Source organism: Colius striatus, chromosome 6, assembly GCF_028858725.1.
Source record: "Colius striatus isolate bColStr4 chromosome 6, bColStr4.1.hap1, whole genome shotgun sequence".
Classification (NCBI taxonomy): domain Eukaryota; kingdom Metazoa; phylum Chordata; class Aves; order Coliiformes; family Coliidae; genus Colius; species Colius striatus.
Genome location: NC_084764.1, coordinates 34,197,422 through 34,209,813, shown reverse-complemented (window position 1 = coordinate 34,209,813; position 12,392 = coordinate 34,197,422). Strand labels below are relative to the sequence as shown.

Genomic DNA, 12,392 nt, shown 5'->3' with positions numbered 1-12,392 from the left:
ACGGCTCCTCACAGACAACGGGCTCGGCGCCGCTGCAGCTCACCTGCAGAGACCGACGGCTGCGGCACCCGCGTGTCTGCGGGCGGGGGCGGCCGCTCTGCCGCGGAAAAGGGCCGCGCAGCCGCCTCAAGCTCCCGCAACGCCGGGACCGAGAGGGATTTGGGATGCTTGTCAAGAGAAAGCCACGTTAACCGAGAGGCGACTTCTCGGGTAAAAAAAGCCACCCACCCCCCTAACACTCAAATGCTTAATGCACAGGGGAAAGTGCTGCTCTGCTAACAATACACAGTCACAAAACTTCCCCTCAGGATACAACTTTTTCCCACAACCACCTTTTCCTGGTCAAGCAAACATTCCAGATTGTAAAAATGTAAAAAAACCACCTTTTGTAAAACGTGGTCTTGATTCAACTCTATAAAATTTTAATGACTGTGCTCCTGTTAACTAAATATCTGAAACAGAAAAATAACAAGTACTACATATGCTCTTTTTAAACAATAAATAAGCATTTTGTTTTAAACAAGAATGAAATAGAAACTTTACACATCCAAAATACAATATACCAACCTATTTCAAGAAGGAATTTGTTACAGAAACATAGTAAACCCATAGTCTGTGTGGGAGCTTTCCTATACAAACAAACAGTGATGCTGCTCGGGGCAGCTCTTCCTTTGAGAAGCCGTGGCTGGCTGACCTTCCTGCTGGGAGAAGGACCCCCAGGGTCAGATGAAAGAGTGTGGTGGAATCGATAAGATTCAGTGGTATTAACAGATTAGTTACCTTTCCCAAGTGTGAATCTTCCAAGATACTGTGTTGAGGTGGTTTTACCTTTCCTGAAGTGCCGATGTGGTAAGGCTGTAGTAAGATTTTAGGCTTAGGCCATATTTTAATCCGACCGAAAGCATTTTGTATCATCTGTCACCCTTCAAAAAGAACAGGTGGCATGGACTGTCTCATTAGGGCCACAACAGCAGAAGTTAACAATATATACAAATGAAGTTGTATCAGTTTTCTATAATGCAGAAAACTTGACTCCCAATAAAAAGTATTTCTTTGTTCTCAAACCTCACTTAGAAACTCAGCTTAACATAAGGTTGTTGGGTAGCTTTAGTAAAGTTCACTTAACAAAAGCCTTTGCTGTACGCCGTAAGTAAAACCAAGCGTTCAACAGTTTTGCTGCCATTGCTCATGTGGTGTTCAGCTGACTTTGTCTTTCAGTTTCAGCTTTTTTCTCTTGCCGGTGGTGAACTGCAGCCCAGAAGGTTATTTTTTTCAGCACTTGCTGCAGAAGTCTCAGTGGCAGGCACGGTATTTCATTCTTCAGGAGAACCGCGTTTTTACCGATGCAGTCGAGACACAACCTGCAGAAGAGAAAAAAAAGAAGAGAAAAAGATTTCAGTCAATGGTGTCTAACCTAAAGACACAACAACCAGTGACACCTAACTGTGTATTTTACCTGCCTGTGCAGGAGTACGAGGTTAAACCCCGTGTGTGAAAAGCACAGTGCCACAGCCAGTTACACTAGACTCTTTGTGCCAATAACCTCAACTCACCTGAGGAGTGAATACGGTTGAGTTTGAAATATCAACATGTCACTGCAGTGACCCTGATCAACAGAGAGAAAAAAGAACCATTAAAATGACAAGCAGCTCATCTCAGAAATACTGCAGTTTTCTAGATGAACATAATGTTGAATGGAAGTGTCCCTGCCCATGGCAGGGGGCTTGGAATGGGTTTTTAAGGTCCCTTCCAACCCAAACCATTCTGTGATTCTATGATTGGTTTCCACATGCATAGTTTAAAATTGATAATAAATTACTTATACAGGATCAGAATAACAATTTACTGTTTACGAGCTCAACAAGGGCAGGAAAACACCCCCCTAAATTACTTCCCAAGAACACCTAAGGTCACATCTCACCACACCAATATGATACCAATGAACCTCATAATATGACCAACTGTATTATTTTATACCAATTTTAATTATCACAGTGATAGGATTTCATTATTCAGCTACTGACTGTGTCCATGAAATGCAAGTCATCTTTGCTTCCCCCAAACACCATCACTTCTCCTTCTTTTCCAAGGCAGGCTGTGTGCCACAATCTAGAAAGAAAATCATAAAGAGAATCAGTGACCTAGTACCACCAAGCAGTTGTGTGTTATCAGCAAAACAAACCCCAAACCTTGACGTCTTTCTGTTTCAGAGAAGCAGCAAGATTATTTGTGTGTTAACCTCTTCACCTCACACAGACTCTCCTCCAATCCTCATACTCAAGTTTCTTTTTGAAATACTCCTTAGCTATAAGGATGCAAGTTCCTTTGCACTGAAACGGAAAGGTTGCTTTACTCATCCCATGTCTCCATGCCTTACACACTGAGCCTTGGAGCCTTACTGTCTGTGCTGCTTTCCCAGAAGTATCAATTTTAAGGGATATATTTTACAAGTTGCTCTTTATGCTGCAGAAACAGTAACGCCTGATCTTTGTCAGCCCAAGTCTCAAGGCAGACCATCTGTTCTGATGGAACAACACAAAACCAGCACTGGGCGCTTGCTGGAGCAAAGTGGTGATGAGAGCCTCTCTTTGGCCATTGTTTTGATCCTGGGGTGTATTAGAAGGGCTGTGGGCAGTAGGTGAGGTTCTCCTCCCCCTCTATTCTGCCCTCTTGAGACCACATCTGGAATTGTGTGTCCAGTTCTGGGCCCCTCAGATCAAACACAGGGAACAGATGGAGAGAGTTCAGTACAGGGCCACAATGACGAAGGGAGGAGAGCATGTCCATTCTGATGAAAGGCTGAGGGAGCTGGGGCTCTTCAGCTTGGAGGAGACTGATGGGTGACCTCATTAACATTTACAAATACATAACGGGTGGGTGTCAGGAGGATGGAGCCAGGCTGTTCTCAGTGATGGCCAATGACAGGACAAGGGGCAATGGGTATAAGCTGGAGTATAAGAGGTTCCAAAGAAACACAAGGAAAAACTTCTTCCCCGTGAGGGTGAGGGAGCACTGGCACAGGCTGCCCAGATGGGTTGTTGAGTCTCATTCTCTGGAGACATTGAAAACCCACTTGGATGAGGTACTGTGTGACCTACTCTAGGTGATCCTGCTCTGGCAGGGATTTGGACTAGATGATCCTTCAAGGTCCCTTCCAACCCTTAACATTCTGTGATTAGAAGTAGGGACCTCAGAGATACTTCCTCAAATACTACTGAGATGCATGAGTGGGTTCATGATGTACGTGGGCAGAAGAGACAGCCACACGAGCACAGAGCATTGTGATGTAACCCTTACTTCCTAGGAAACGAAGACAAACAGATTATTTCAAAAGTTTTCGGAAGTAAAAAATAACACCGTAATAAACGGTGTTACTAGTTTCCTTAATCACAATATAGAGCAGTGTGACTATCCATCTCATGAGAACTTTGCTGAATGATGACATTTCACACATACCAATGTATTTTTGTCATTATTTGACTCTTCTGTACTCCACCCAATTAGATGTACTTTTGTCTAATCACTACTTCAGCAAAGCGTAACAGTGGAAAACATTTAGAAAACAAAAGAAATATACAAACCAAGCCTTTGCCAAGCTTTTCTTCTCTTTGTTAATTTCCCACTATTTTTTTAATTCATAACTACAGTTCTAGTGGTTTTAAGACTGTGAGGTTTTCTGTACTGACTCTTAGCCCTGCACACTAGGATGAGAGCTTCAGAGCACAAATGATCCTGGCTGGTTTATGCTTCCCCCAGAGATTCCTGGAGATCCTTTTTTATGTGTCAATTACTTACATCAAGCTCACAAGTTTTCTGTAGTGCACACAAAAGCACATGGCATAAACAAACCCCACAAGCAAAATGAAACCTGACTTGTATAATCTTGCTTTAACAAAGATTCTACTATTTCAGCAGCTACATCTTGCTGGATTTACTTTGTATTATTAACAGATCAAAATCTGTAATTTTTCTACTGGTGTATCACCACTGAAGTAAATATCCCAGGATGATTATCACCACAGAGCTCTGGCCCTTTGAAGTTCACTTAACCAAAACAATATGCAAAAGTAAACACTCTCGCTTTCATACTCTACTGGTATCAGTAATTATTCACCCTTCTCCTTAGGCTACCCTGTATCCTACCTTCCTCTCTTCCTCATTCCTGTGGATAGATCTGTCTCTGCCTTATCTGCATTAGGAAAACTCTGGCCTGGATGTCATCAACGAAGAACACTGGGAAGCCTTTCCTGCCTTGACTTTGTTGATATCCTATCTCACAACTTGATGCTTTTCCTAAAGACTGGCAGAGCTTATGCCCTCTCACAGGTGCTCTAACTTATCACCTAAACATTCTAACAAAGCATGTTATTTCAATTATACAGATGTGGAAATGATGTAACCTTTTTTTTTACACAGCTCTTCTAACTAGAGTAACAGAATTACATTGGAGTGAAAACACCAGACATCTGTAAGTTAAGCATACAGTTTGTTCTGTATTTTAACCTGGCATGCAAAACGTTAGCTGAGGCACAAATTATGGACAGAAAGAAGACAAATTCTACCAATACAGAATCACAGATCTATACCTTGGAAGACAGTTTTTAGACATTACTAAAAATGATGGTTGTAGGAAATTATTCCTTACTGATTTAAGGAGGGAGTCAATTTTGCAGAAGCATCAGAAAAATACACTAATGCACGTGTGATATACTGTGTATTAGTATAAAGAAATATATAAAAGCAGGGCACATAGATGTATTACTGCCAGTGTCCTGTGAGTGACAGAACTGACTTAAATCTTTTTCAGCTGCAGAGGTCTTGCAGTAATCCTGTGTAAGTATAGGGATACAATTATGGTACAAGTAAGTACTTCATGCCCAAACTAGTTCAATATCTAGATGGGCTTTGGTATGGCTCCTTTTATCCTTGTTTCCAGGTCTTCCTGGAAAAGGTTATTGAAATTTTAGTTATCTTCTGGTGATGAACCATAAGGTTCACACAGGACTCCTGTTAGCATGTGACCAAAAAGCTCTGTTCTCTTAGGAAGGTCTGGGCTGCACATGCAGTACCGTCTCCAGCAAATTTAGCTGTGCCAACCTCAGGAACCTGCTCTGGCGCTTCTGCTGCACAAGGAAGGTGGCTTAACAGCCCCTCTGCCACCACAGCCAAGTGACACTTCCACTTTGTAGCCCAGTATGGAATCTGTCTGAAAGCCACTCAGGGCGGAAGAGTCACAAGTTCCTAATACCCAGCCCTACTGCCACCCAAGGCACAAGTCATTCCAGCTCCATTCCAGAGCAAAGGCTGAGCTGCAGCTCCCTAGGCTGCTGCCTGGGGAAAAAGTGCATTCTGTCCCTTCCTGATCCTTCTTCATGATGCACTACTAAAAATAATTACTCAAGGTGAGGCAGTCCACTTCATCAATTACACAGGTGGTCTCATAAAAATTAAGGAACTGAACAAAAAGACAGACATGATCCTTGACTGCTAATGATGTGCTTTGTTATTTAAAAGGCAGTCATGGGTCCCTTCACATATCAGTTCATACAGTAAAAAGACAGAAAACATTCTGTGAAACTAAGGTATAAGTCTGAAATGTAAGAATGTAGAAAACTTGGTGTAGTTGTGCTGTTACAGTTAAAGACACCCTAGAACAGGATAAAACAGGAAGAAAATGAATTGAAGTAAAGATATTTCAGTAATAGAAATCAAAACATAAGGCAGAAAGCATGCAAATGCCTGACCATAATTGTACACTATGCTGAAAGAATGACACAAAATTGTGCTGAGAGTACCTGGGTGAATGTAAACAGCAAATTGTCTTGGTAATATTTATATTATAATTATATAGAATGCTTCTGTATTTACTCAGAACTGTAGTGGGTGTTTTTAAAAGTCTGCTCTGACACAGTAAGCACCAACTTTCAACAGCAGCTTCTGGTTCAGAACATGAAACTCACTCTCTTTAGTCTGCAAGAATCTTTTTCTATGGTCTTTTACTAGATGGGAGAGCAGAGTCTGCAAGAGACAGTATTGTTGCCAGTATGAACAATACACACCCCAGAACCAGATCCTTTTTGGTTGACAGCTAAGTCCTTGAAATAACAAAACTCCACAGTCGTTTATTGTGCTGTTTCGGACTAAATTTGGCTTTGCAAAACTTTAATCATAGTAAGATGCTTCTCCTCTGGGAAAAAACTCAACCAAACAAGGTATTTTATAATATGCATCAATATCCACATATAATTAATATATAGTAATATAAATCAATAATGCATCAACAGTTTCGTAGTTGTCTCCCTCATGTTTCTAATAATATATCAACATTAACCAACTTCTGTTATGCGCTATTAATTCCTCAAAAGTTCTATGATACACATTTTCTTATATAAAACACCAGGTTAGTTGTACACCCAGGTCCCTCATCACAAACAAATCTTTTAATGCAAGTAAGACTCATACTGCAGATAAGCATCAACTCTAACAAACAGAGAAAGCAATAATGCTGTATGAGGTATGAAGGAACGTAAATCAGTAAAGTAAATTATACAAACATACTGCATTCACTCTCTAAAACCTTCTTATATTGTAGCTTTAAAATACTGTTAAATAATTTTAAATTACTTTTTTTAATGCCTACATTTCAGCAAACAGTATCTATGTTTTTATACCTAGGCCTGCTCTTGGGTAAATGGGTAAGTTGCTTCCATTCATTTGTTGTAATGCTATGAATCCAGCCATCACCTATAATATAAGAACATACATTAGTACTTTTTCTTGGGACAAAGTATTACAAAAAACTCTGTGTTCTAAGAGCACACTATGTTAAGGTAACACTAACATCATCACTACAGTAACTTGCATTCTTTTCAGTCTTTGTAATTGAACTTCACCGTCCACTCACAGAAAGCTCACTGCACTGAAACCTGGAATTACAACATACTTACATTTCTTTACCTATATTGAGAAAATTCCCCCCTCCCAGTGGAATATAGCTGTGACACTCCACACTACTTTCACATTCTTTTCCTGAAAAGAAGTTGCCATTTGTAGAAATGGATCTCAACACAAGACTATCCAACTTCCTGTCCAACATTCTGTAGCTGTGATTTGTTATTCATCCAAAAATCTACATGACATTGACAGTATTATTTATCTCTTCTTCCTGCAATTGCTATTGCTATCAAATGTTACCTCTAGTTCATATCAAAATGCATGAGATTCTTGCCTTTATTCTTTTAGATGATAGTTTGAGGAAAGATTTATTATTATATGTTCTCATTGTAGTATACAGTGTGCTCCTGTGTTTCTATCAAAATAATATGGTAGCTAGAGAAATACTCAAGTGCCATGAAAATCCTGTAACAAGATTTAGGTCTAAAGTAGTTTAGCACTTTTTTTGTTGTCTTTCTCAAAGTGAAGAACAGAATTTTTCTACTTCTAAAATTACTTACTTAAAGGAACATCATCAGAACTTAGTCCACCAAAAAGGAAAAGCCTGTCATCTCCTATCGGAGTCAGCGTGTGCCAGGATCGATCTTCTGGTTTCTCTCCATTGATGTTAATTCTTGGGAAGACAAATAAACAAAACCAAATTTTTAAAGAATGCTGAAAAATTAAATGTACCAGAAAATTTCCTAGTTAATGTAGTTTGTCCTAGAACAAGTTTGGTTATTTTTACAGTGAAAAACACCTGCACCGATGCAATCTCAATTTATTCTCAAGAAAAGTGGTGTTCAAATCTAAACAAAGTGATTCCTCATAACTGCTCTCTGAACAATCAATGATGCAAATATCAGATGCAAGGACAAAAGCATTGGTTGATACTTTGTTTCCTTAAGGTCACTAAAGGCACTTAGGATAGCAAAGAACAGACTACACACTCAAACTGCACAGCACAGGTAGGTAAAATAAACTCAGCTGAGATAAAATGTAATGAATCCTGTGGGGCTACAGTGTGTCTGCTCCTAGGAAAATCATCTTAAATGCTACAAGCATTCCAGCTTTACTGTTTATCCAAAAGATACTACCTCTTCAACCATTGTGTCTTTTAATGCAACGGTGGGTTACCCAACCTTGGAGAGAAATGTTAGTAAAAAGTGCAGTTCCTAAATACAAAGCAGATATGGGCTTCTTATGCTAAAAAACCACTCATGTTACAAAAATACAGCTCTTCCAGATTTTACCTCTGGATTTCATTTTATCTGCACAGTTAAGTACACTCAGAGATGAGAATCCAAACAGTAAAGTACCTGACACAAGGGATTACCTATAGTGGGTGATTTGCATTCACATGATCTTTAGGCACTCAGGTGTACAGCTGTCTCAAGAAGATCCAGCAGAGTAAGGACTTCCAGAGGGCACCAGCCCATCTAGTAGTTTGACACTAAACATAAGAGGCAGATTCTGCCATGAGAGGTTTAGATTGGACGTTAGGAAGAACTTTGTCACCCACTGGAACGGGCTGCCCAGGGAGGTGGTAGAGTCCCCATCCCTGGAGATATTGCAAAGACGCATAGATGAGGTGCTGAGGGATGTGGTTTAGTTTAATGATGGGCTTGGCAGTGTGAGGTGAGGGGTTGAACTCAATGATCTTAAAGGTCTTTTCCAACTGTAATCATAGAATCATAGAACGGTAGGGGTTGGAAGGGACCTTTAGAGATCATCCAGTCCAATCCCCTGCAGAAGCAGGGTCACCTAGATCAGGTCATGTAGGAACATGTCCAGGCGGGCCTTGAAGACCTCCAAGGAAGGAGACTCCACAACCCCCCTGGGCAGCCTGTGCCAGGGCTCCCTCACCCTCACAGCGAAATAGTTTTTTCTTATGTTTAAGTGGAACTTTTTGTGTTCCAGCTTCATCCCATTACCCCTTGTCCTGTTAATATCTACCATAGAAAAAAGGGATGTCCCAACCTCCTGACACCCACCCTTTAGATATTTATAAATGTTAAGATCTCCCCTCAGTCTCCTCCAGACTAAAGAGCCCCAGTTCCCGCAGCCTTTCCTCATATGAAAGATGTTCCAAGTCCCCTGATCATCTTGGTGGCCCTGTGCTGGACTCTATCCAGCACTTCCCTGTCCCTCTTGAGCTGAGGAGCCCAGAACTGGACACAGTATTCCAGATGAGGCCTCACCAGGGCAGAGTAGAGGGGGAATGATCCTATGATTCTCTTGTAAAGTACCTAAAGTTAGACAAAAAGAATCTAGGCCACTGCATATTCATGTCCTCATTTTGAAAAGAAGATGGGAAAAGCAAGTACAAACACCTGTAAGCTGTCTTGCAGGTTCAAAATCTTTCACACTGTCTAGAGTGGGTAAGAAAGGAACACTCAATCCAGGTAAGTGGTATCTCAAACAAGCAGTTGGTTTTTTATTCCCCTCCACTAAAGTGAAGTGAGTGTAATATATCCAGACATGGGCTGAAGCTACAACATGAACAGTGTAGAGAAAATAATTTCTATTTCCTTTATAACCAACAAACAGATCCTTGAAAAGCACTACTCGTGATTTATTTTAGATGTCTACCTTAGCAGCAGTTGTCTTGTGCCCAAGAAGTGCCTATTTCTCCTAACTGAGCACAGAAGCAGCCTGAGGTAACACAGGCATCTGCAATTCAGTTAGAGGAATTTCTAAGCGGCTCTCCATCTGGAAGCAAAGACTGAAGAATCACAGCTAATTAAACAAGGATTGCAAAATCATCCCACTAAATTTGGCACTGGAGTTGAAGCCAGCTCACAGTGTTTGAGTGCCTGCTTTGCACAACTCTTGTATAAGACGCTTCTAAATTTGGCAGAGGAGGCAGACTGATGAAATACAACAGTCTTTGATGTTTAGAAAAAGAGATACCAGCTACTGATGGGCAGCAAGGTTTCAATCTTTGAGGCTATTGGCACAAAAAATTATCACAGCAAGAGAAATAATATAACGTTGTAGAGGTCAGTGGAGCTCAGGCAAGGCCATGCAGTGTCAGCTGGAAGATATTCCTGGCTTAGTAGGTTACTTGGTATGATGGAATTCCTTAATAAAACTGCTCAGAGCTGAATAAGAAACAAACTTGACCTGATTGGTTAATGAGAAGCCAAGGGGTTTTAAATAAAATCATCATTGCATTTGGAATTTTTCTTTTAGGAGAGGATGTCCAAAATTTCAATTTGAATGCAGGACTGTGCAAATCAAGTCCTCCATGCTGGGAGATGTGGAATTTACAGAAGAATTTCAAACAATGGCTGTCAACTTGTCTTGATCAGCAGCATTCACAGACAGTCCATTTTTTTAATCTATATTAAATCCTTGACTCTTGGTTGGTGACAGCTCATATAGGCAATCAAAGGCAATCTCTCTGCAGCTGCAGCATGGGTGAGGTAATTCTGTTATCAACATCAGAAAGTTGGCATTCTGCCCAACTTTGAATTCATCACCAGATCAGAAATTTCAGTAGAGAGGAATCTGAAGCTATAGCATAAGAAAGGAAAGGTTCTTCACCAGAAATATCTATAGGAGAAAATATACACACTGACAGCAAACATGTCTGAAGGAACTTCCCCACCTGTAAAATACAGGAATGACTTGGGCTTTTTAGAAGCCGTTCTCAGCTGGAAATGGATTGTCTGATTGTAACTATTCAAAACTATTGCTAAACTCAAAACTTAAAGGACACAGAACAATTGTCTTTACTTCATACTCATAATATGTAAATGTATTGGTCTCAGCAAGCATTTCTTTGCTACATAAAATTGAAACACAAAAAAAGAGGAGGGAAAAAACCACTTGGCCCATTGATCCACTCTGTCTTGTTTTAAAACGTTTATGTGAAGAATCATGACACATTTGGGACCAAGTTCTTTACACTGGAGATGATCCCTACACCAATGCCCAATTTCTAACACAGCCACCTCTATTGATGTTACAACAGGAAGAGTGTAGCCAGAAATAATTTTCCAAACAATCTGCACAGACTGCAAACTGGAGTCAAAATGTAAATACTGATTTGATGTTGTTCTGAAAGCTACACTGATTTTTAATCCTTTTGTAATTGGGACATGAAATTATGCTAAGAGGCACTGCATGTTTGTGCTTGCTGCCACGTGGTCTGTTAATAGGAGACGATTTCACCATGGTAGATAATTAATAGCCACAATTAAATTATTTGGGTAAAACATTACCTAGCCCTAGGAAAGCACCATTTTTCCCCCTGATTTGCAGCTGACAATGGCTAATCTAAATTCTGACATGTGTGATAGGATGAATTAGATTTCCTAGGTTTCTCTAAGATCAGTCATTTCACTAAGGGGAGAATCTGCAAAGCTTCCAGTAAGACCAGCCTTTGATTACTTTCCCTTCTTGTTATCATCAATCTCCCTTACGAGTTTCTCTTAAATCTCTTTTTTTAGTCTCTGAAAGACTCTTTAAGGAGTTGTCATAGAATAGCTGGATAATAGGCTCCTAACTTTACAATGACCAGAGTCTACACTAAATCATGGGTAAGTCTTGTGAGCTATTTTTGGATCACAATATAGAAATAATTGAATACTGGAACAATCCTCAGTTTTTAGGAACAGCTGCATTTAGTATTACCATCCTTAGTGCAAGGATCTGTGTGTATATGTATGTAAAATTAGCCTGTTTTATTCAGGTCAAGAACAGAAAACACTTTCTAAAAATGTCATGATTAGCTTTCAAATGCCAAACAAAAGGGAACATTGGCTGACCAGAACTCAGACAGAACTTTGACATCCCTCTTCAGGGCTCGAAATTCTTCTCATTGTCTTGTCACTCAACTGTCACAAGTTTCCTTTTTTAAAGCAACAAAAGCCAAACAGCAACTGCTCATGCAACAACAACAAAAAGTAGGCAGATAAAGTGACAATCTGAATAATTAAATCTGCACAGGGAAAGTTCATAGTCTAAGAGGGACAATGCTATCATTTAGGTAGAATATTGTGAATTTAAAAACAAGTTAATCATAAGTGCTAATTTAATTAAAGAAACCTTCAGAGAGAAGTTTTTTTGACTTCTTTGTCCTGCTGCTATCAGCAGCAAGGAATGGATGGAGGACTGTGTCTCAAAGGGCAGAGGAACACAGGATCAGATTAGCAGTCACAGGTGATTAGAGATGCCCACCATAAGTGCATGAAGCACATGAAGCCCTGGAGCAGGATCAGTACTGACACACACTCAGGAAAGTATGTGTCAGTATACTGTCAGTATACTTTTCATTATCGTGAAAGTGTTATTTCATCATCTTACGTGAAATTGCTATTAGGTTACCTTGAGAATAGGAACAGAACAGTGGTTGTCACCCATCAGTTACTGTTTGTCTCCTGGTTTGTCTATCCGCTAACAATATAGTCAATGATTCTACACATCTAGTAGGCACTATCATAAATGCTGTA

General features: G+C 40.1%; 1 protein-coding gene across 1 annotated transcript in view; it reads right to left on the bottom strand.

The window, feature by feature from the left end:
- Window positions 1-420: 420 nt before the first annotated feature.
- KLHDC1 (kelch domain containing 1) overlaps window positions 421-12,392 on the bottom strand; it is a 30,593-nt gene continuing 18,621 nt past the window's right edge. Inside the window, exons 9-13 of the mRNA XM_061998853.1 lie at window positions 7,455-7,567; window positions 6,672-6,744; window positions 2,025-2,109; window positions 1,554-1,606; window positions 421-1,361 (exon numbers count right to left, since the gene is read on the bottom strand). Coding sequence (XP_061854837.1) covers window positions 1,187-1,361; window positions 1,554-1,606; window positions 2,025-2,109; window positions 6,672-6,744; window positions 7,455-7,567 — 499 coding nt within the window. The 3' untranslated portion in view covers window positions 421-1,186. The remainder of the gene's footprint in view (window positions 1,362-1,553; window positions 1,607-2,024; window positions 2,110-6,671; window positions 6,745-7,454; window positions 7,568-12,392) is intronic.